Raw genomic sequence first — 24,435 nt, 5'->3', positions numbered from 1 at the left:
CAGAGCTTTACATCTGTCCCACGGACGATAGGCCTACACACTTATAAACAGCTCCTGGAAGAAGATCAGCTCTGCTCTCAGGATTTCAGGTAAACAGGCCATGATATGGTGTTTATTAAGGTTGCTTCGCAACCTGTCACCACGCTCTTGAAAGCTGGCACAGAAAAGGCACGAGAGTAGCGCCCAGAGCCCAACCTCATGTTTTCCAGGCGTTTAAAGACGCGGCCCCTAATCTCCAGGGCTGGTACCTGCGGTTATTCCACAGGCTAGTTAATAACATGTCGGGCAGGAAATCCAAAGTGTGGGATCATTTTGAGAAGGTGAAGGACGAACCCAAGGTGATATGTAAACTCATCTTCATTGGTCGACTACAAACATGACGTATCATCTGAAACATGGAAGTAGCTACATGCCCATTAGCCCACAGCGTCATTAACAGGCGGCTCGCTCAGTGTGTGACGTGCACTTGGAGATAAAATATAGGCCTATATTAATGAAGGTTCATTAGTACGGTTTGTATTTCTCTGTAATGTAGCACAGTGTTAACAATGTTACTGATACTATTCTTTCTCACACCTTCAACTCAAACCACCAAAATATATCATTTAATCATTACATTCATATCAGAAACATGCAGGAGACTAGTCCACTGATGGACCCTGATGAGGACTGTCGGTCCACTGATGGACCCTGATGAGGACTGTTGGTCCACTGATGGACCCTGATGAGGACTGTCGGTCCACTGATGGACCCTGATGAGGACTGTCGGTCCACTGATGGACCGTAGTGATGACTGATGGTCGACTAGGAACACTCTTAGGCGGGGACAGCCCTACTCACTAATACTAATGTTGGCTGATTGGCAGAAAATCCGTGAAACTAGGTTCTAAAATCTGGTGGAACGCACCAGAAACCAGAGGAGTGGAGGCCGATACAGCAACAGATGAGTGCCCATGAAGCTGGAGTCACATGTCACACTATTAAATGTGGGTAAAATGTCCAGGTGTCCACAAACTTTTGTCCAAACAGTGTATTACTTGTTTAGTCTCTCTGAGCTTGTTTCATTAGATTTCTAGATATTTGTTTCAAGGCTAGAACACACTTTAAAAATCAGTCAGTAAAAGATGAACAATGAAACTAAATAAAAACCTTTGGGGTCACTGAAAGTCGCGATGGCAGCCTGTTCGCTCGGGATCATGACGATATTTTCTGGCAGGGTCCAGTTCTTCTCAAAATACAACTCCAACATCTCTGGAGAGAAATCAGAGGTGAAGAACGTGTCACCTCAGACGAAAAATGTTGCAGACAGGAAACAGTATTTCAACAGTTGACGTACCTTTAACTACAGTCGGAGGAAGACTCTCTACTCGGACGCTCTCTGCTGCCTCCAGCAGCCGAGCGGTCAGTCCATGTCTCTGCAGCTTCTGGCTGGACCGACCCAGGAACCTCTCCACATCTGCAAAGTACTCCAGATTACTCCTTAAAACTAAAACAGGCTCATCAGGTGACAAAGAATAAAGGAGGCCTGACTGGTTCAGGGTCTGTTAAATCAGATATTTTGCCCTCGCTCCTTTGTGTGTTTACTTTCTAATTTGGTTTTCCTTCTCAGATTAAAAGATACCAGGCAGGAACTGTCGCTTCCTGTTTGTAAACAGTTCCACCAGTTGCCGAATTTAACTTCACCAGTGTGCATTTAGGAGCCAGTGTTTGGTTTGTCCATTCTGAGTTACTGTAGGAACATGACAGTGCAACATAGTCATCTCTGTAGATGAGAACCTGCTCCCTTTGTAAATATAAGGTAACGAAAACACAGCGATTCTTGTGTTTAGGCGATTAGACACTAAAGAAAAGATACTACTTATTATACACTTCTTAATATGTCCCCCTGAATTTGACACTGGAGCTTTAAATATATATCCGTCTGGATCTGGTCTGGACGTGGTGAACGCTGTGGATCTGTGTATTTACTGCAGTCTCATGTTCTTTACCTGCAGGTTTGTTAAAGGTGACCACGGCTCTGTTGGTCTCCCAGATGATCTCCAGACTGTAGCCGCTCTCGTCCAAACCCGAGACATTTTCCACCAGCATGCACAGCAGATCTCTGGACATGTTGCTGGACACATTGTCCAACACCACAGAGATGCTCTGAGCGGACGCTGACTCTGAGAGGAGACACATACAAACCTGCTTTAATATTTTTATCAAAGAAATTTATCTGTATTTGTTTTGAAGTTTAAAAACAGAACAAGTTGGTTGAAGAAGGGTTAAAACATATATATATATATATATATATATACAGTACAGGCCAAAAGTTTGGACACACCTTCTCATTCAATGCGTTTTCTTTATTTTCATGACTATTTACATTGTAGATTCTCATTGAAGGCATCAAAACTATGAATGAACACATGTGGAGTTATGTACTTAACAAAAAAAGGTGAAATAACTGAAAACATGTTTTATATTCTAGTTTCTTCAAAATAGCCACCCTTTGCTCTGATTACTGCTTTGCACACTCTTGGCATTCTCTCCATGAGCTTCAAGAGGTAGTCACCTGAAATGGTTTTCCAACAGTCTTGAAGGAGTTCCCAGAGGTGTTTAGCACTTGTTGGCCCCTTTGCCTTCACTCTGCGGTCCAGCTCACCCCAAACCATCTCGATTGGGTTCAGGTCCGGTGACTGTGGAGGCCAGGTCATCTGCCGCAGCACTCCATCACTCTCCTTCTTGGTCAAATAGCCCTTACACAGCCTGGAGGTGTGTTTGGGGTCATTGTCCTGTTGAAAAATAAATGATCGTCCAACTAAACGCAAACCGGATGGGATGGCATGTCGCTGCAGGATGCTGTGGTAGCCATGCTGGTTCAGTGTGCCTTCAATTTTGAATAAATCCCCAACAGTGTCACCAGCAAAACACCCCCACACCATCACACCTCCTCCTCCATGCTTCACAGTGGGAACCAGGCATGTGGAATCCATCCGTTCACCTTTTCTGCGTCTCACAAAGACACGGCGGTTGGAACCAAAGATCTCAAATTTGGACTCATCAGACCAAAGCACAGATTTCCACTGGTCTAATGTCCATTCCTTGTGTTTCTTGGCCCAAACAAATCTCTTCTGCTTGTTGCCTCTCCTTAGCAGTGGTTTCCTAGCAGCTATTTGACCATGAAGGCCTGATTGGCGCAGTCTCCTCTTAACAGTTGTTCTAGAGATGGGTCTGCTGCTAGAACTCTGTGTGGCATTCATCTGGTCTCTGATCTGAGCTGCTGTTAACTTGCGATTTCTGAGGCTGGTGACTCGGATGAACTTATCCTCAGAAGCAGAGGTGACTCTTGGTCTTCCTTTCCTGGGTCGGTCCTCATGTGTGCCAGTTTGGTTGTAGCGCTTGATGGTTTTTGCGACTCCACTTGGGGACACATTTAAAGTTTTTGCAATTTTCCGGACTGACTGACCTTCATTTCTTAAAGTAATGATGGCCACTCGTTTTCCTTTAGTTAGCTGATTGGTCTTGCCATAATATGAATTTTAACAGTTGTCCAATAGGGCTGTCGGCTGTGTATTAACCTGACTTCTGCACAACACAACTGATGGTCCCAACCCCATTGATAAAGCAAGAAATTCCACTAATTAACCCTGATAAGGCACACCTGTGAAGTGGAAACCATTTCAGGTGACTACCTCTTGAAGCTCATGGAGAGAATGCCAAGAGTGTGCAAAGCAGTAATCAGAGCAAAGGGTGGCTATTTTGAAGAAACTAGAATATAAAACATGTTTTCAGTTATTTCACCTTTTTTTGTTAAGTACATAACTCCACGTGTTCATTCATAGTTTTGATGCCTTCAGTGAGAATCTACAATGTAAATAGTCATGAAAATAAAGAAAACGCATTGAATGAGAAGGTGTGTCCAAACTTTTGGCCTGTACTGTATATATATATATGTATATATATATATATACATATATACACACTGGATTTTCCAAGTATTGTCTTTAAGGGGAGACACTCCAGGTGAGTAGGGTAAAAATTTTAACTAAAATACCAAAATAACACTTCTTTGTGTGTTGTCCTCACAACAATGAAAAGAGACATTGTGCTGGCAGAAGGTGGAGCCTCAAGAAAGCATGTACAGAACATATAAAATGGGCCCTAAGACAGAACCTGGAGGTACACCACAAGTGATTCGGGCAGAAGAGCAGGAGGAGAGGCCACCGACCTGACCTGATAAATAGGAGGCAAACCACTTGAGGGCAGTTCCCTGGATGCCAACCAGTTCTTGAAGACAGTTTAATAATACACAATGATCAACATTGTCAAAGGCGGCACTGAAGTCTGGGAGGATTAAAATGGCACATTTACCACTATCTACAGACAGCAGGTCAGCTGACACTTTGAGTGGGGCAGATTCTGTGCTGTGTTGAGCCCTAAAACCTGACTGACATTTCTCCATGATGTTGTTATTAGCTAGATAAGATGGAAGCTGTGAGGAGACAGTTTTCTCCAATACTCTGGACAAGAAAAGAAGCTTGGAGATGCAACGAAATTCTTTTAGTACATATTTGTCAAGGTTCGGCTTTTTAATGAGAGGAAGGACTGCAGCATGTTTAAAACAGGATGGTACAGTTCCATTTGTTAAACTACTATCTATAATAGTTTGGGTGTTGTCATCTCTTTGTCTCCCTTTCCACTGGATAACTCTGAGCTGTACCTCCCTATTAATCCAGTTGGTCCCTTATGAACCTTTGCCTGCTTTGAGATCCTCGGGCAGACGTCTTCTGCTTGTTCCAGAGTCCAGACTGAAAACTGTCTCTCCTAAAAACTTCTATCAGAAAGCACATCCTGATTTTATCTGAGCTGTCTGTCTATTTTATCGCTCTCTTATTGATTTTATTTCCTATTTATTATCTTCATCTTGGGTTTGGCCTTCCTTATTTTACCTTTTACTTGGAAGATATTTTATGACATGGTATTCACTCCACAGCAAAGTTTTGTTAGACGAGGACAAAATCTTTCATTTATTCTATTGTATTTCTTCATTAATCTGACCCAGTAAGATCAGTACTGGTGCCTGTCTACTGATGTGTTTGACTTTGATAGCAGGATTATTCATAGTTGCTGAGAAATATTCTATTAATTTTGATCATGTAATTTTCGAGCAGAGGCCTAAACTAAAATCATAAAAATAAAAACCTGCAGAACAAACTTTCTTTAGTTTTAGTGTTTTCTTTTTAGTCCAACAGTTTGTTTTTACCCTCTTTGTTCTCTGCAGAAGCTCCATCTGCAGGTTCAACGTCTGACAAAGACAAGAAACAATTACATTTCACAGTTTCAGGCTGTTTTACCTCCTGAGGTGTCGTCACTGCTCGTCGGACTCTGAGAAGTGAAAACAAAAACACACACTGAATGAAAATATCTCTAAAAATCTCTTCTACATGCCGACTGATTAACCTCAGACATTTAAAGATTTTAATTTAGCTGGGAAATAAAGCCTCACTTTAGCCAGATTTCATGTGGATGCAAATAAACATTATATCATTATATTATTATTATTATTATTATTATTATTATGGAGAAATGGGAACAAACAAAAAACAAAATGTATCGCCCTGCAGTTGTTTGCCTCTGTAAACCAATCAGGTTCAACAGTTTTCATCCATGTCTGTCCAGAGTCATGTGGAGCCATGACAGAGGTTCAAATATGGACACTGCTGCAAAGAAGCTACAAATTCAGAAACACAGATGCTTCACAGACGTCTTCAGCTCAGCAGCACAGTTTCAAGATGGACACCAACAATTAGTGTCACCAAATCAGTATCTGACCAAACGTCTCCCCCTCTGCTCCTAAGATATGAATGATGACCAGAGAACATTATGATGTCACAGTGACCTTTGACCTCTTGGACATAAAATGACATTCCTTTATCATTATATCCTAGTGATAGTCATAATTAGCATATGCAGCATTTCCCACTCAACCGTTTATTTGTGGCAGCTGCCAGGATTTAAACATCTGCCACAACATTTTGATTTGATTTTCTCATCAGGAGCGCAGCTGGAATCAATGTCCTCCTGAGACCTGAACTCTTGTTTGGTATGCATTTTAATTTCTCCCAGCAATTTAAGATCAGCAGGATCTGATGAGTACAAAACTAAACATATTATAAAGTCCCAATGTCCTCAAATGAGACGATAATTAAGTCCAGTCGTCTTCAAACAAGTGATTTCTAATTAACAGTGTCTTTTCTTGAATTTCAGAACTGGTCAAATTTGTCGTCATATTAAACTACAAACATTAATAATCATAAATTAAGTTTCAACCATAAATCTGATCAGGTTTTGGACCTTGTCCACTTTGGTGTCAGATCAGCTGCAGACTGACTTGCAGAAATGGCTGCCAACTTGTTTTAACATGGCTTAGTGTGTTGTTCAAATTATCCCTCCTCATGTTCACCGATGGAAACCTTGTTACGACTTTAACTTTCTCTAGATAGATATTTGATCATTTTTATCCTGGATGTTGTTTGTTAAAGCTTCATAAACTCCAGCTGATGTTTGACAAAACTGTATTACAAATCTGTGCGGCTGAATTTTGGGGAAGTTGGTCTGAAACATAGATACAATTAAGAGATGAAACAAGACACTTGTGACATTTTAGGGTTCATTTAGTGGAATTAAGGGGAAATTTAAGGGCAGGAAAATTCAGCTGCCTTTTACTCATACCCACTTTCTTCTCCAAGATCCATGCCTTGGTCTGGAAAACCTCTGCAGGGAGTCCTGTAATGGTTAATTTCTGGGTTCCTTCATCAAAGGAGAGTTTCATGTCAGGAGAAATGTCCTGGGCAGCTTTCTGGAAGCCCTCCTGCTGCAGGATGTAGAACATTGCCGGGGACATATTCATTATCTCAGAGACACTGTCTGTCTGCCGTTTAATCTGATCCATGGCTTTAAGAACAATGTTCTCCACAGGGGCTTTGATTTGTTTTATATCGTCAGCTCCACCAGCCAAGGTCAAAACCCCCCTGGATGCATCCAGAACGGGGATGGCGTTTTCCCTGATAACAGAACGGACGTCTTTTTCTGCAACTTTCCATGCATGTGCGTTTGCTGGACATTCAAAGGCTGTGTACTGGGACATTTGCTCACGGAAGGCTTTTTGGGCGGTACTCATCCAATTATCGACATGTTTGGCGGTCAGACCTTTCTGCCTCAAAAAGCTCGGGAGAGGGCTGAGTTTCACCTCTGGGTTATCCAAGTCCACGCTGCAGAAGAACGGACTCATCTGATCGTTGATGCTTTTTAACAGCTTCTTCATCAGGAGGAATTTCCAGACAACGTGGTGAACGCTCTCTGTGAAGGGCTCGGGCATCTTCCATGTTGGTCGTTCTTTGCCGTACAGGGCGGAGCCCAGGGACTCATGGTACGGATACATCTTGACAGGAATGGTCCGCATCACATAGTCTTGTTTTATGCAAATACTTTCCACAACTGCAGCAATACAGTGAATAAAAAAGAAAGATCAAGTAAGTGGTTGTTCTATTTACAGCTACAAGGCATTTAAATGATACTGGACATCTTTAAAGGTACTTTACGGCCAAAAGTATGTGGACACCCTTGTTCTTACATTTGCTTGTGATTAGAGTCTGTTTTATCTGGTTTGGTCTAAGAAGTCCCAATGAAATGAAGTCTTTATGTAACAGCATGCAACAACATTTTACTCGTCCTCTGTTAGCTCACAGACTGCATGAAATAATGGATGTAGTTACCATAACGTCAAGTTTGTCAAGTTCTTGCACTGAGAGCATGGTCATTGTGGACGTAGCCACAGTGACATCACCTATTATTTTGTGACTGACGTTTTGAGGCTTCAAGTTCAGTATTTTGACCATTGTAATCTTGTATTTTGGGACCAGATAAGGCCATATCTGAAGGGAGGGAGGAGCTTTGAACGAGTGGGGGATGTATCTGACTGAGAAGCTGAGGGCACTATCAGCAGACGAACTCTAAGCCTTAAGAAAACATAAACAGGTGAGTTATACAAAAATTCACCTCCGTACAGTTGTCATGAATGTTGAAATTAGTTATTAAGACCAATACGGTTTTTGTACCAGGCTGTAAACATGTTTATTTCCACATGTTAACATGGGGGTCTATGGAGATTGACTCACTCTTGGAGCCAGCCTCAAGTTGACATTAGAACAACTGCAGTTTTTAGCACTTTAGACTAAAGAAGTGAACGTAGCCTTCAGGTCTGAAAAGTTAAACCAATGCAGATATGCCTTAAACTTGCATTCTTCCCAATGGCCAGCAGGGGGCAACTCCACTGGTTGCAAAACAAAAGTCTGAGTGCATACAGCAGTCTGTGAGAAAACGGAGTCTTCTTCAATGCAGCTGCAAGATTTCACTGGTCGTTTAGTCTCAGAAAAAAAAAGTTAACTCTATCAGGAGCTGCGCCTTGTTTAAATAAATCCAAACCTTTATGGACCATGTCGGAATTTAATTTAAAGGTACAGACACAGGAAGTGTCATCGCACAGCAGTCAGACAGGAGTCAGGTTACAAACCAATCACAGCCGACTGATATCTTTCCCTTCTTCTGTAAATATTCAGTCTGATAAACACTGATAAGTTGATCATGTTAGTGCAGGGCTGCCCAGAGGTTTACATCTGTCCCACGGACGATAGGCCTACACACTTATAAACAGCTCCTGGAAGAAGATCAGCTCTGCTCTCAGGATTTCAGGTAAGTAGGCCATGATATGGTGTTTATTAAGGTTGCTTCGCAACCTGTCACCACGCTCTTGAAAGCTGGCACAGAAAAGGCACGAGAGTAGCGCCCAGAGCCCAACCTCATGTTTTCCAGGCGTTTAAAGACGCGGCCCCTAATCTCCAGGGCTGGTACCTGCGGTTATTCCACAGGCTAGTTAATAACATGTCGGGCAGGAAATCCAAAGTGTGGGATCATTTTGAGAAGGTGAAGGACGAACCCAAGGTGATATGTAAACTCATCTTCATTGGTCGACTACAAACATGGCGTATCATCTGAAACATGGAAGTAGCTACATGCCCATTAGCCCACAGCGTCATTAACAGGCGGCTCGCTCAGTGTGTGACGTGCACTTGGAGATAAAATATAGGCCTATATTAATGAAGGTTCATTAGTACGGTTTGTATTTCTCTGTAATGTAGCACAGTGTTAACAATGTTACTGATACTATTCTTTCTCACACCTTCAACTCAAACCACCAAAATATATCATTTAATCATTACATTCATATCAGAAACATGCAGGAGACTAGTCCACTGATGGACCCTGATGAGGACTGTTGGTCCACTGATGGACCCTGATGAGGACTGTTGGTCCACTAGGAACACTCTTAGGCGGGGACAGCCCTACTCACTAATACTAATGTTGGCTGATCGGCAGAAAATCCCTGAAACTAGGTTCTAAAATCTGGTGGAACGCACCAGAAACCAGAGGAGTGGAGGCCGATACAGCAACAGATGAGTGCCCATGAAGCTGGAGTCACACGTCACACTATTAAATGTGGGTAAAATGTCCAGGTGTCCACAAACTTTTGTCCAAACAGTGTATTACTTGTTTAGTCTCTCTGAGCTTGTTTCATTAGATTTCTAGATATTTGTTTCAAGGCTAGAACACACTTTAAAAATCAGTCAGTAAAAGATGAACAATGAAACTAAATAAAAACCTTTGGGGTCACTGAAAGTCGCGATGGCAGCCTGTTCGCTCGGGATCATGACGATATTTTCTGGCAGGGTCCAGTTCTTCTCAAAATACAACTCCAACATCTCTGGAGAGAAATCAGAGGTGAAGAACGTGTCACCTCAGACGAAAAATGTTGCAGACAGGAAACAGTATTTCAACAGTTGACGTACCTTCAACTACAGTTGGAGGAAGACTCTCTACTCGGACGCTCTCTGCTGCCTCCAGCGGCCGAGCGGTCAGTCCATGTCTCTGCAGCTTCTGGCTGGACCGACCCAGGAACCTCTCCACATCTGCAAAGTACTCCAGATTACTCCTTAAAACTAAAACAGGCTCATCAGGTGACAAAGAATAAAGGAGGCCTGACTGGTTCAGGGTCTGTTAAATCAGATATTTTGCCCTCGCTCCTTTGTGTGTTTACTTTCTAATTTGGTTTTCCTTCTCAGATTAAAAGATACCAGGCAGGAACTGTCGCTTCCTGTTTGTAAACAGTTCCACCAGTTGCCGAATTTAACTTCACCAGTGTGCATTTAGGAGCCAGTGTTTGGTTTGTCCATTCTGAGTTACTGTAGGAACATGACAGTGCAACATGGTGATCTCTGTAGATGAGAACCTGCTCCCTTTGTAGATATAAGGTAACGAAAACACAGCGATTCTTGTTTTTAAGCGATTAGACACTAAAGAAAAGATACTACTTATTATACACTTCTTAATATGTCCCAACTGAATTTGACACTGGAGCTTTAAATATATATCCGTCTGGATCTGGTCTGGACGTGGTGAACGCTGTGGATCTGTGTATTTACTGCAGTCTCATGTTCTTTACCTGCAGGTTTGTTAAAGGTGACCACGGCTCTGTTGGTCTCCCAGATGATCTCCAGACTGTAGCCGCTCTCGTCCAAACCCGAGACATTTTCCACCAGCATGCACAGCAGATCTCTGGACATGTTGTCGGACACATTGTCCAACACCACAGAGACGCTCTGAGCGGACGCTGACTCTGAGAGGAGACACATACAAACCTGCTTTAATATTTTTATCAAAGAAATTTATCTGTATTTGTTTTGAAGTTTAAAAACAGAACAAGTTGGTTGAAGAAGGGTTAAAACATATACATATATATATATATATATATATATATATATATATATATATATATATATATATATGTATATATATATATATATATATACATATATACACACTGGATTTTCCAAGTATTGTCTTTAAGGGGAGACACTCCAGGTAAGTAGGGTAAAAATTTTAACTAAAATACCAAAATAACACTTCTTTGTGTGTTGTCCTCACAACAATGAAAAGAGACATTGTGCTGGCAGAAGGTGGAGCCTCAAGAAAGCATGTACAGAACATATAAAATGGGCCCTAAGACAGAACCTGGAGGTACACCACAAGTGATTCGGGCAGAAGAGCAGGAGGAGAGGCCACCGACCTGACCTGATAAATAGGAGGCAAACCACTTGAGGGCAGTTCCCTGGATGCCAACCAGTTCTTGAAGACAGTTTAATAATACACAATGATCAACATTGTCAAAGGCGGCACTGAAGTCTGGGAGGATTAAAATGGCACATTTACCACTATCTACAGACAGCAGGTCAGCTGACACTTTGAGTGGGGCAGATTCTGTGCTGTGTTGAGCCCTAAAACCTGACTGACATTTCTCCATGATGTTGTTATTAGCTAGATAAGATGGAAGCTGTGAGGAGACAGTTTTCTCCAATACTCTGGACAAGAAAAGAAGCTTGGAGATGCAACGAAAATATTTTAGTACATATTTGTCAAGGTTCAGCTTTTTAATGAGAGGAAGGACTACAGCGTGTTTAAAACAGGATGGTACAGTTCCATTTGTTAAACTACTATCTATAATAGTTTGGGTGTTGTCATCTCTTTGTCTCCCTTTCCACTGGATAACTCTGAGCTGTACCTCCCTATTAATCCAGTTGGTCCCTTATGAACCTTTGCCTGCTTTGAGATCCTCGGGCAGACGTCTTCTGCTTGTTCCAGAGTCCAGACTGAAAACTGTCTCTCCTAAAAACTTCTATCAGAAAGCACATCCTGATTTTATCTGAGCTGTCTGTCTATTTTATCGCTCTCTTATTGATTTTATTTCCTATTTATTATCTTCATCTTGGGTTTGGCCTTCCTTATTTTACCTTTTACTTGGAAGATATTTTATGACATGGTATTCACTCCACAGCAAAGTTTTGTTAGACGAGGACAAAATCTTTCATTTATTCTGTTGTATTTCTTCATTAATCTGACCCAGTAAGATCAGTACTGGTGCCTGTCTACTGATGTGTTTGACTTTGATAGCAGGATTATTCATAGTTGCTGAGAAATATTCTATTAATTTTGATCATGTAATTTTCGAGCAGAGGCCTAAACTAAAATCATAAAAATAAAAACCTGCAGAACAAACTTTCTTTAGTTTTAGTGTTTTCTTTTTAGTCCAACAGTTTGTTTTTACCCTCTTTGTTCTCTGCAGAAGCTCCATCTGCAGGTTCAACGTCTGACAAAGACAAGAAACAATTACATTTCACAGTTTCAGGCTGTTTTACCTCCTGAGGTGTCGTCACTGCTCGTCGGACTCTGAGAAGTGAAAACAAAAACACACACTGAATGAAAATATCTCTAAAAATCTCTTCTACATGCCGACTGATTAACCTCAGACATTTAAAGATTTTAATTTAGCTGGGAAATAAAGCCTCACTTTAGCCAGATTTCATGTGGATGCAAATAAACATTATATCATTATATTATTATTATTATTATTATTATTATTATGGAGAAATGGGAACAAACAAAAAACAAAATGTATCGCCCTGCAGTTGTTTGCCTCTGTAAACCAATCAGGTTCAACAGTTTTCATCCATGTCTGTCCAGAGTCATGTGGAGCCATGACAGAGGTTCAAATATGGACACTGCTGCAAAGAAGCTACAAATTCAGAAACACAGATGCTTCACAGACGTCTTCAGCTCAGCAGCACAGTTTCAAGATGGACACCAACAATTAGTGTCACCAAATCAGTATCTGACCAAACGTCTCCCCCTCTGCTCCTAAGATATGAATGATGACCAGAGAACATTATGATGTCACAGTGACCTTTGACCTCTTGGACATAAAATGACATTCCTTTATCATTATATCCTAGTGATAGTCATAATTAGCATATGCAGCATTTCCCACTCAACCGTTTATTTGTGGCAGCTGCCAGGATTTAAACATCTGCCACAACATTTTGATTTGATTTTCTCATCAGGAGCGCAGCTGGAATCAATGTCCTCCTGAGACCTGAACTCTTGTTTGGTATGCATTTTAATTTCTCCCAGCAATTTAAGATCAGCAGGATCTGATGAGTACAAAACTAAACATATTATAAAGTCCCAATGTCCTCAAATGAGACGATAATTAAGTCCAGTCGTCTTCAAACAAGTGATTTCTAATTAACAGTGTCTTTTCTTGAATTTCAGAACTGGTCAAATTTGTCGTCATATTAAACTACAAACATTAATAATCATAAATTAAGTTTCAACCATAAATCTGATCAGGTTTTGGACCTTGTCCACTTTGGTGTCAGATCAGCTGCAGACTGACTTGCAGAAATGGCTGCCAACTTGTTTTAACATGGATTAGTGTGTTGTTCAAATTATCCCTCCTCATGTTCACCGATGGAAACCTTGTTACGACTTTAACTTTCTCTAGATAGATATTTGATCATTTTTATCCTGGATGTTGTTTGTTAAAGCTTCATAAACTCCAGCTGATGTTTGACAAAACTGTATTACAAATCTGTGCGGCTGAATTTTGGGGAAGTTGGTCTGAAACATAGATACAATTAAGAGATGAAACAAGACACTTGTGACATTTTAGGGTTCATTTAGTGGAATTAAGGGGAAATTTAAGGGCAGGAAAATTCAGCTGCCTTTTACTCATACCCACTTTCTTCTCCAAGATCCATGCCTTGGTCTGGAAAACCTCTGCAGGGAGTCCTGTAATGGTTAATTTCTGGGTTCCTTCATCAAAGGAGAGTTTCATGTCAGGAGAAATGTCCTGGGCAGCTTTCTGGAAGCCCTCCTGCTGCAGGATGTAGAACATTGCCGGGGACATATTCATTATCTCAGAGACACTGTCTGTCTGCCGTTTAATCTGATCCATGGCTTTAAGAACAATGTTCTCCACAGGGAGTTTGATTTGTTTTATATCGTCAGCTCCACCAGCCAAGGTCAAAACCCCCCTGGATGCATCCAGAACGGGGATGGCGTTTTCCCTGATAACAGAACGGACGTCTTTTTCTGCAACTTTCCATGCATGTGCGTTTGCTGGACATTCAAAGGCTGTGTACTGGGACATTTGCTCACGGAAGGCTTTTTGGGCGGTACTCATCCAATTATCGACATGTTTGGCGGTCAGACCTTTCTGCCTCAAAAAGCTCGGGAGAGGGCTGAGTTTCACCTCTGGGTTATCCAAGTCCACGCTGCAGAAGAACGGACTCATCTGATCGTTGATGCTTTTTAACAGCTTCTTCATCAGGAGGAATTTCCAGACAACGTGGTGAACGCTCTCTGTGAAGGGCTCGGGCATCTTCCATGTTGGTCGTTCTTTGCCGTACAGGGCGGAGCCCAGGGACTCATGGTACGGATACATCTTGACAGGAATGGTCCGCATCACATAGTCTTGTTTTATGCAAATACTTTCCACAACTGCAGCAATACAGTGAATAAAAAAGAAAGATCAAGTAAGTGGTTGTTCTATTTACAGCTATAAGGCATTTAAATAATACTGGACATCTTTAAAGGTACTTTACGGCCAAAAGTATGTGGACACCCTTGTTCTTACATTTGCTTGTGATTAGAGTCTGTTTTATCTGGTTTGGTCTAAGAAGTCCCAATGAAATGAAGTCTTCATGTAACAGCATGCAACAATATTTTACTCGTCCTCTGTTACCTCACAGACTGCATGAAATAATGGATGTAGTTACCATAATGTCAAGTTTGTCAAGTTCTTGCACTGAGAGCATGGTCATTGTGGACGTAGCCACAGTGACATCACCTATTATTTTGTGACTGACGTTTTGAGGCTTCAAGTTCAGTATTTTGACCGTTGTAATCTTGTATTTTGGGACCAGATAAGGCCATATCTGAAGGGAGGGAGGAGCTTTGAACGAGTGTGGGATGGATCTGACTGAGAAGCTGAGGGCACTATCAGCAGACGAACTCTAAGCCTTAAGAAAACGTAAACAGGTGAGTTATACAAAAATTCACCTCCGTACAGTTGTCATGAATGTTGAAATTAGTTATTAAGACCAATACGGTTTTTGTACCAGGCTGTAAACATGTTTATTTCCACATGTTAACATGGGGGTCTATGGAGATTGACTCACTCTTGGAGCCAGCCTCAAGTGGACATTAGAACAACTGCAGTTTTTAGCACTTTAGACTAAAGAAGTGAACGTAGCCTTCAGGTCTGAAAAGTTAAACCAATGCAGATATGCCTTAAACTTGCATTCCTCCCAATGGCCAGCAGGGGGCAACTCCACTGGTTGCAAAACAAAAGTCTGAGCGCAAACAGCAGTCTGTGAGAAAACGGAGTCTTCTTCAATGCAGCTGCAAGATTTCACTGGTCGTTTAGTCTCAGAAAAAAAAAAGTTAACTCTATTAGGAGCCGCGCCTTGTTAAAAGAAATCCAAACCTTTATGGACCATGTCAGAATTTAATTTAAAGGGACAGACACAGGAAGTGTCATCGCACAGCAGTCAGACAGGAGTCAGGTTACAAACCAATCACAGCCAACTGATATCTTTCCCTTCTTCTGTAAATTTTCAGTCTGATAAACACTGATAAGTTGATCATGTTCGTGCAGGGCTGCCCAGAGGTTTACATCTGTCCCACGGACGATAGGCCTACACACTTATAAACAGCTCCTGGAAGAAGATCAGCTCTGCTCTCAGGATTTCAGGTAAATAGGCCATGATATGGTGTTTATTAAGGTTGCTTCGCAATCTGTCACCACGCTCTTGAAAGCTGGCACAGAAAAGGCACGAGAGTAGCGCCCAGAGCCCAACCTCATGTTTTCCAGGCGTTTAAAGACGCGGCCCCTAATTTCCAGGGCTGGTACCTGCGGTTATTCCACAGGCTAGTTAATAACATGTCGGGCAGGAAATCCAAAGTGTGGGATCATTTTGAGAAGGTGAAGGACGAACCCAAGGTGATATGTAAACTCATCTTCATTGGTCGACTACAAACATGACGTATCATCTGAAACATGGAAGTAGCTACATGCCCATTAGCCCACAGCGTCATTAACAGGCGGCTCGCTCAGTGTGTGACGTGCACTTGGAGATAAAATATAGGCCTATATTAATGAAGGTTCATTAGTACGGTTTGTATTTCTCTGTAATGTAGCACAGTGTTAACAATGTTACTGATACTATTCTTTCTCACACCTTCAACTCAAACCACCAAAATATATCATTTAATCATTACATTCATATCAGAAACATGCAGGAGACTAGTCCACTGATGGACCGTAGTGATGACTGATGGTCGACTAGGAACACTCTTAGGCAGGGACAGCCCTACTCACTAATACTAATGTTGGCTGATTGGCAGAAAATCCCTGAAACTAGGTTCTAAAATCTGGTGGAATGCACCAGAAACCAGAGGAGTGGAGGCCGATACAGCAACAGATGAGTGCCCATGAAGCTGGAGTCACACGTCACACTATTAAATGTGGGTAAAATGTCCAGGTGTCCACAAACTTTTGTCCAAACAGTGTATTACTTGTTTAGTCTCTCTGAGCTTGTTTCATTAGATTTCTAGATATTTGTTTCAAGGCTAGAACACATTTTAAAAATCAGTCAGTAAAAGATGAACAATGAAACTAAATAAAAACCTTTGGGGTCACTGAAAGTCGCGATGGCAGCCTGTTCGCTTGGGATCATGACGATATTTTCTGGCAGGGTCCAGTTCTTCTCAAAATACAACTCCAACATCTCTGGAGAGAAATCAGAGGTGAAGAACGTGTCACCACAGATGAAAAATGTTGCAGACAGGAAACAGTATTTCAACAGTTGACGTACCTTTAACTACAGTCGGAGGAAGACTCTCTACTTGGACGCTCTCTGCTGCCTCCAGCGGCCGAGCGGTCAGTCCATGTCTCTGCAGCTTCTGGCTGGACCGACCCAGGAACCTCTCCACATCTGCAAAGTACTCCAGATTACTCCTTAAAACTAAAACAGGCTCATCAGGTGACAAAGAATAAAGGAGGCCTGACTGGTTCAGGGTCTGTTAAATCAGATATTTTGCCCTCGCTCCTTTGTGTGTTTACTTTCTAATTTGGTTTTCCTTCTCAGATTAAAAGATACCAGGCAGGAACTGTCGCTTCCTGTTTGTAAACAGTTCCACCAGTTGCCGAACTTTAACTTCACCCGTGTGCATTTAGGAGCCAGTGTTTGGTTTGTCCATTCTGAGTTACTGTAGGAACATGACAGTGCAACATGGTGATCTCTGTAGATGAGAACCTGCTCCCTTTGTAAATATAAGGTAACAAAAACACTAAAACACTACAAGCGATTCTTGTTTTTAGGCGATTAGACACTAAAGAAAAGATACTACTTATTATACACTTCTTAATATGTCCATCTGAATTTGACACTGGAGCTTTAAATATACATCCGTCTGGATCTGGTCTGGACGTGGTGAACGCTGTGGATCTGTGTATTTACTGCAGACTCGTGTTCTTTACCTGCAGGTTTGTTAAAGGTGACCACGGCTCTGTTGGTCTCCCAGATGATCTCCAGACTGTAGCCGCTCTCGTCCAAACCCGAGACATTTTCCACCAGCATGCACAGCAGATCTCTGGACATGTTGTCAGACACATTGTCCAACACCACAGAGACTCTCTGAGCGGACGCTGACTCTGAGAGGAGACACATACAAACCTGCTTTAATATTTTTATCAAAGAAATTTATCTGTATTTGTTTTGAAGTTTAAAAACAGAACAAGTTGGTTGAAGAAGGATTAAAACACCATTCACATATTGGTGGCTGAGGCTACCATACAAGTTACCACCTGCTACTCAGTCAAAATTTTGCACAACTTGGAGAGAGTCTGAGAGTCCTGAACGGCCAGCCGTCCTGGTAGGGGATCCTGCAAAGACTCGGCCTACCTGAAGGTTTCTTCCTTTTTTCACGAATAAGGGTTTTTTAGGGAGTTCTTCCTGACATGCTTTGCAGGTCGAAGGCTGAAGACTCAAAGAACAACGAGATATAGCATAGCAGCACGGCAGCTTGCTCTCCACGCCTGACACGTTGCTGATCCAAGAAGCTATTCTCCCTCCAGTGGCACCTATACACCCCTGCCTCTTTATCACAACCCTGCTGGCTCTAACGTTACTGGCTGTTGTCCTTTTTCTGCATTTACCCACGCCTTGACTACCGGCACCACCTAGCCCTTAGCTTAGCCCAAGCTAGCCAACGTGCTACATCCATAGCTTAGCTCAAGCTAGCCAACGTGCTACATCCATGGCCTGTGACAACATAATGCTCACAAAAGCAAATAAACAGATTACAGACCTTAAGGAAGACATCCGCCGACCATCTCAGGAACTGCAAGATAAGCAGGCCATGCTGACCTCCTGCCTGGACCTGGCTCACGAACAGTCCTTGCACATTGTCTCCCTCAAAGCGGCCCTCCAGGACACCGTCCCATGGGATACCTCCACTGGTCCGCGGCCTTCCTCCTCCTCCACACCCAGCCTCCAGACATCCTGGGCTGAAGTTGTGATCCGCGACAGAAAGAGACTCCAGGATGCGACTGCCTCTCCTCCTCGCCTGAGCCTCTCCAATCGCTTCGAGGCGCTAGCAGACAACCCAGGTCTCCGCCCGGCTAGCATAGCTTAAGCTAGCCAACGTGCTAGCCCCGCCGCTAGCTCTCTGCACACGGCTGCTGGTGGTTGTGCAACGCCTGGCTCTGGAAAAGCCGCTGGCCCCTCTCCGCCTGCGGCTACTGGTGCTTCGCCCTCGGGCTAGGGTAGCTCCACATCTGGGGTAACGTCAGCTAGTCCTACACCTTCGGCTGATGGCGTCCCCGCGGCTTCCCGCTCCGACGGCCCCGCGGTCCCCGGTGCCGTGGCGTTTGCTGGGGCGCCGTCTCCCCGCGCCAGCTGCCCTGCCTCTGGGATCATCGTGGCTGGCTCCACACTGGCAGCTGCCGGTGTACCCGCGGCTCGCCGCCCCGGCGGCCCGGCGCCAATGGGTGACGTGGAGCCCTCCTCCTCGCCAGCACCCGCTGGTACCCAGAGTGGCTCTGCTGCGGTCCCGGATCACCAGCTCTCCTCCCGGACAACTACCTCTGCTTCACGTCGCAAATTCCTGAAGGAAGCCGTCCTCAGACGCTCCGGAGGCCTCCTCCACCCCACGCTCCCAGCAGACGGGGACGCTCGCTTCTCCAGGCTGCTCCTGCTGAATACCTGGCTCAGGCCTGCCTGCTACGCTTGAGGCTTCAACTTCGTGGACAATTTTAATCTTTTCTGGAACCGTCCCTCTTTCTTCAAACATGATGGCATTCACCCTACCACCCTGGGAAGCCGCACGCTGGCAGCCAATATTCAGCATGCCATACATCACGCGCCACGTGCATGACTATTTACATCACACGCCCCCTGCACCGACACACTTCCTCACGCCGTTCCAACTGCAGCACAGAACACAGCCCCGCTCACCAGCGCCCCCGTCCGACCATATCAAACATTAATCCTCCCACCTGAGACATTCCCCATACAGTCCATCATAAAGCACAGACCACCCCGCCCTTACCACACTAAGACTGTGAATTACAAAAACTTATCCCCCATCTTCTGCACTCCTGCCACCCCCTGTGCTACTCAAACCCAACAACACCTGAAACTGGCTCTACTCAACACCCGCTCTCTGACCAACAAAAGTGCCATCCTACATGAATTCATCACTGACAATAAACTGGACTTCCTCTGCCTCACCGAAACCTGGCACAAACCCCTGGATTACTTCTCCCTAAACCAGACCACACCCACTGACTACACCTACACCGACAAACCTCGCCCAGACGGACGGGGTGGTGGCGTTGCTGCCATCTACAACAAACGCTTTAAAATATCCACAATCTCCATACCTCCTGCTCAGTCCTTCGAACAAGTCACCCTCAAACTGTCTGGTCCCACTTCCCTGGTCATCGCCATCATCTACCGCTCTCCCAAACCAAACAACTCCTTCCTCTCAGACCTCGCCGAATTCCTCACCCAGCTATCCGCCATATCCCCCTCAATTCTCCTGCTCGGGGACTTCAATATCCACATCGATGATCCAAACTGCAAAAGTACAGTAGACCTTCTGGAACTGCTCCACTGCCTTCACTTCACCCAGCATGTCAACTTCCCCACCCACTGTCGCGGCCACATCCTGGACCTAGTCTGCTCCGCCGGTCTCACCCTCCACCAACTCTCCAGTACCAACCTCCACATCTTGGATCACCTGGCCATCACTGTGGACTTCAAGACCCCCCTCCCTCCCCCAAAACTCAAACGCATTATATCCTTCAGAAATATCAAGTCCATCTCCCCCTCTGCTTTCTCTGACTCACTGGCAAATACTCTGTCCACATTCATCACCCCTCTGACCTGGTCACCCTCTACAACAACACACTGTCCCTCTGCCTCGACAAACTGGCTCCCTTAAAAACCAAAACTGTCTCATTTACTCACTCATCTCCCTGGTACACTCCTGAACACCGTCACATGAAAACCCGTAAGCGCCAGCTTGAAAGACTTTACAAGAAAACCAGTCTCACAGTCCATCTCCATGCCTATACAGACCACCTTTCAAATTACAAAGACGCCCTGACTGCCACCCGGTCCAACTACTACTCACAACTCATTCACTCTGGCTCCAATAACCCCAAGACTCTCTTTTCCACCGTCAATAAACTCCTCAAACCCTGTGACAACACCCTCTCCTCCATCACAACTGACTAACGCAACTCCTTCCTGACATTTTTTCAATCAAAGATCCCCCCCCCCCCCCCAAATCTCAGTCTCTCCCCAAGATGAAAAGCTCCACTTCCGTCCTGGACCCCATACCATCCTCCATCATCAAAGTCTGCCTCCCAACTATCTCCCCACTCATCACTACCATCATTAACTCCTCCCTCACCTCTGGCTCTATCCCTAAATCCCTGAAACTGGCCGCTGTCACCCCCATCCTCAAAAAACCCGGCCTGGACCCTGTCGTCATCTCAAATTTCCGTCCCATCTCAAACCCTCCCTTTCTGTCAAAAATTCTGGAACGTGTTGTCACCTCCCAAATCAAAACCCACCTCCGCTCTCATGAACTATATGAACCATTTCAATCCGGATTCCGCCCTCAACACAGTACCGAAACCGCCCTCCTCAAAATCACTAACGACCTCCTCCTCTCTGCCAACTCTGGCCACCTCAACATACTCATCCTCCTCGACCTCACTGCTGCCTTTGACACCAGTAACCACACCACTCTGCTATCCCGCCTACAAACTTCCCTCAACATCACTGGCTCTGCTCTCTCCTGGCTCAAATCATACCTCACCGACAGACATCAGTTAATCCACGTCAACAACTGCACCTCTGCCACCGTCCCCCTGCTTCAAGGTGTCCCTCAGGGCTCGGTGCTTGGTCCTCTCCTCTTCATCATCTACCTACTCCCCCTTGGTTCCATCATCCGTCGTCACGGGCTCCATTTCCACTGCTACGCTGACGACATCCAAATCTACATCTCCACAAAATCCATCACCCCGGCCACCCGCTCGACCCTCACCAACTGTCTGACTGAACTCCAATCATGGCTGCAAGCCAACTTCCTCAAACTCAACTGTGACAAATCTGAAATAATACTCATCGGCCCAAAATCCTTCTCTACAGCAACACAAAACTTCACCCTCAGCATTGACAACACCACCCTCTCTCCCTCCCCATTAATCCGCCACCTTGGTATCATCTTCGACAATAACCTCTCATTTGAACATCACATCAGCCGCCTCGCCCAAACTGCCTTCTTTCACCTTAGAAATATTGCCCGTCTCCGTCCATTACTCTCCTTCTCTGCCACTGAAACTCTCATCCATGCTTTCATCACCTCAAGACTGGACTACTGCAACAGCATCTTCTACAGCTCATCATCCAAAGTCCTCAACAAACTTCAGTACATCCAAAACTCCACCTCCTCACCCACACCAGCTCCCGTGAACATATAACCCCTGTCCTGCAAAACCTACACTGGCTCCCTGTCCCGTACAGAATCAATTTCAAGATCCTCCTCCTCACCCACAAAGCCCTCCACAGTCAGACCCCCTCCTACCTCACGGACATGCTCTACCACCACACTCCCTCCCGCAACCTTCGATCATCCGACAAAAACCTCCTCTCACCTCCACACAGGACCAAGCACAGAACCTGGGGCGACAGAGCCTTCTCCATAGCCGCCCCCTCCCTCTGGAACACCCTCCCTATACACATCCGTGACTGTCCAAATCCATCCACCTTCAAATCACTCCTCAAAACCCACCTTTTCAAATCCGCTTTTAACCTTTAACATTAGCTTTTTGTTCTCGGTTCCTCATGTGCCCTCCTTTTCTTTGTTTTGCACTGTGCTTTTGCACCTTGTTGTTTTATATTGTCCTTGTTTTCTGTTTATGTCTTTGCACTTACATGTATGTACTTCTTTTCTTTGGTTTTAAATATAAAGCGTCTTTGAGAGCTGTAAAAGCGCTGTATAAATAAAATATATTATTATTATTATTATTATTATATATATACTATATATACACTGGATTTCCCAAGTATTGTCTTTAAGGGGAGACACTCCAGGTGAGTAGGGTAAAAATTTTAACTAAAATACCAAAATAACACTTCTTTGTGTGTTGTCTGCACAACAATGAAAAGAGACATTGTGCTGGCAGAAGGTGGAGCCTCAAGAAACATGTACAGAACATATAAAATGGGCCCTAAGACAGAACCTGGAGGTACACCACAAGTGATTCGGGCAGAAGAGCAGGAGGAGAGGCCACCGACCTGACCTGATAAATAGGAGGCAAACCACTTGAGGGCAGTTCCCTGGATGCCAACCAGTTCTTGAAGACAGTTTAATAATACACAATGATCAACATTGTCAAAGGCGGCACTGAAGTCTGGGAGGATTAAAATGACACATTTACCACTATCTACAGACAGCAGGTCAGCTGACACTTTGAGTGGGGCAGATTCTGTGCTGTGTCGAGCCCTAAAACCTGACTGACATTTCTCCATGATGTTATTAGCTAGATAAGATGGAAGCTGTGAGGAGACAGTTTTCTCCAATACTTTGGACAAGAAAAGAAGCTTGGAGATGCAACGACATTTTTTTAGTACATATTTGTCAAGGTTCGGCTTTTTAATGAGAGGAAGGACTGCAGCGTGTTTAAAACAGGATGGTACAGTTCCATTTGTTAAACTACTATCTATAATAGTTTGGGTGTTGTCATCTCTTTGTCTCCCTTTCCACTGGATAACTCTGAGCTGTACCTCCCTATTAATCACACAGAAATCCTTGTAACTGGGTCACAGCACATCACCGAACAAATACTGCTATCTACTGGTTACCTGTCACAGGACATGAAGCCAAAACCAAAAAGTCTGATCACATCACACAGATTTTAGCCTCTTTACATCAGCTCCCTGTTTGTTGTAGGATTGATGTTAAAATCTTATTGATTACTTTTAAGGCTCCAGATTACATGTTAGACCTGTTGGTCCCTTATGAACCTTTGCCTGCTTTGAGATCCTCGGGCGGACGTCTTCTGCTTGTTCCAGAGTCCAGACTGAAAACTGTCCCTCCTAAAAACTTCTATCAGAAAGCATATCCTGATTTTATCTGAGCTGTCTGTCTATTTTATTGTTCTCTTATTGATTTTATTTCCTATTTATTATCTTCATCTTGGGTTTGGCCTTCCTTATTTTACCTTTTACTTGGAAGATATTTTATGACATGGTATTCACTCCACAGCAAAGTTTTGTTAGACGAGGACAAAATCTTTCATTTATTCTGTTGTATTTCTTCATTAATCTGACCCAGTAAGATCAGTACTGGTGCCTGTCTACTGATGTGTTTGACTTTGATAGCAGGATTATTCATAGTTGCTGAGAAATATTCTATTAATTTTGATCATGTAATTTTCGAGCAGAGGCCTAAACTAAAATCATAAAAATAAAAATTTGCAGAACAAATTTTCTTTAGTTTTAGTGTTTTCTTTTTAGTCCGACAGTTTGTTTTTACCCTCTTTGTTCTCTGCAGAAGCTCCATCTGCGGGTTCAACGTCTGACACCTGAGTCTTTGAATCTGTCGCTGAATTAAAAAAAATAAAATAAAAATCAGGTTTAGATGAATTATCTGCACACATGAACTCAGTGAACCACAGCACAGACGGCCCAGTGTTGAAGGAAGCACAAATCAAATATCTGATTCCAAACCAAAGACAAGAAACAATTATATTTCAGTTTCAGGCTGTTTTACCTCCTGAGGTGTCGTCACTGCTCGTCGGACTCTGAGAAGTGAAAACAAAAACACACACTGAATGAAAATATCTCTAAAAATCTCTTCTACATGCCGACTGATTAACCTCAGACATTTAAAGATTTTAATTTAGCTGGGAAATAAAGC

The 24,435-nt window shown here is 43.7% G+C and overlaps 1 protein-coding gene across 5 annotated transcripts in view; it reads right to left on the bottom strand.

Annotated features, from left to right (window-relative positions):
* Positions 1 to 24,435, bottom strand: part of LOC144464311 (protein mono-ADP-ribosyltransferase PARP14-like) — a 77,411-nt gene that overhangs the window by 41,493 nt on the left and 11,483 nt on the right. For 2 of the 5 annotated variants that reach the window (XM_078171024.1, XM_078171021.1), the window contains exons 5-19: positions 24,289 to 24,319; positions 24,052 to 24,120; positions 17,477 to 17,650; positions 16,812 to 16,931; positions 16,625 to 16,726; positions 13,673 to 14,433; positions 12,291 to 12,321; positions 10,541 to 10,714; positions 9,888 to 10,007; positions 9,701 to 9,802; positions 6,719 to 7,479; positions 5,337 to 5,367; positions 1,989 to 2,162; positions 1,337 to 1,456; positions 1,150 to 1,251 (exon numbers count right to left, since the gene is read on the bottom strand). In XM_078171024.1, the coding sequence (XP_078027150.1) occupies positions 1,150 to 1,251; positions 1,337 to 1,456; positions 1,989 to 2,162; positions 5,337 to 5,367; positions 6,719 to 7,479; positions 9,701 to 9,802; positions 9,888 to 10,007; positions 10,541 to 10,714; positions 12,291 to 12,321; positions 13,673 to 14,433; positions 16,625 to 16,726; positions 16,812 to 16,931; positions 17,477 to 17,650; positions 24,052 to 24,120; positions 24,289 to 24,319 (2,872 nt within the window). The remainder of the gene's footprint in view (positions 1 to 1,149; positions 1,252 to 1,336; positions 1,457 to 1,988; positions 2,163 to 5,336; positions 5,368 to 6,718; positions 7,480 to 9,700; positions 9,803 to 9,887; positions 10,008 to 10,540; positions 10,715 to 12,290; positions 12,322 to 13,672; positions 14,434 to 16,624; positions 16,727 to 16,811; positions 16,932 to 17,476; positions 17,651 to 24,051; positions 24,121 to 24,288; positions 24,320 to 24,435) is intronic. The other 3 variants (XM_078171022.1, XM_078171023.1, XM_078171025.1) reach the window with 3 other exon arrangements.

Source organism: Epinephelus lanceolatus, chromosome 9 (genome assembly GCF_041903045.1).
Source record: "Epinephelus lanceolatus isolate andai-2023 chromosome 9, ASM4190304v1, whole genome shotgun sequence".
NCBI lineage: Eukaryota > Metazoa > Chordata > Actinopteri > Perciformes > Serranidae > Epinephelus > Epinephelus lanceolatus.
Note: the sequence above shows the minus strand (reverse complement) of the source record. Positions and strands in the feature narration are given on the sequence as shown.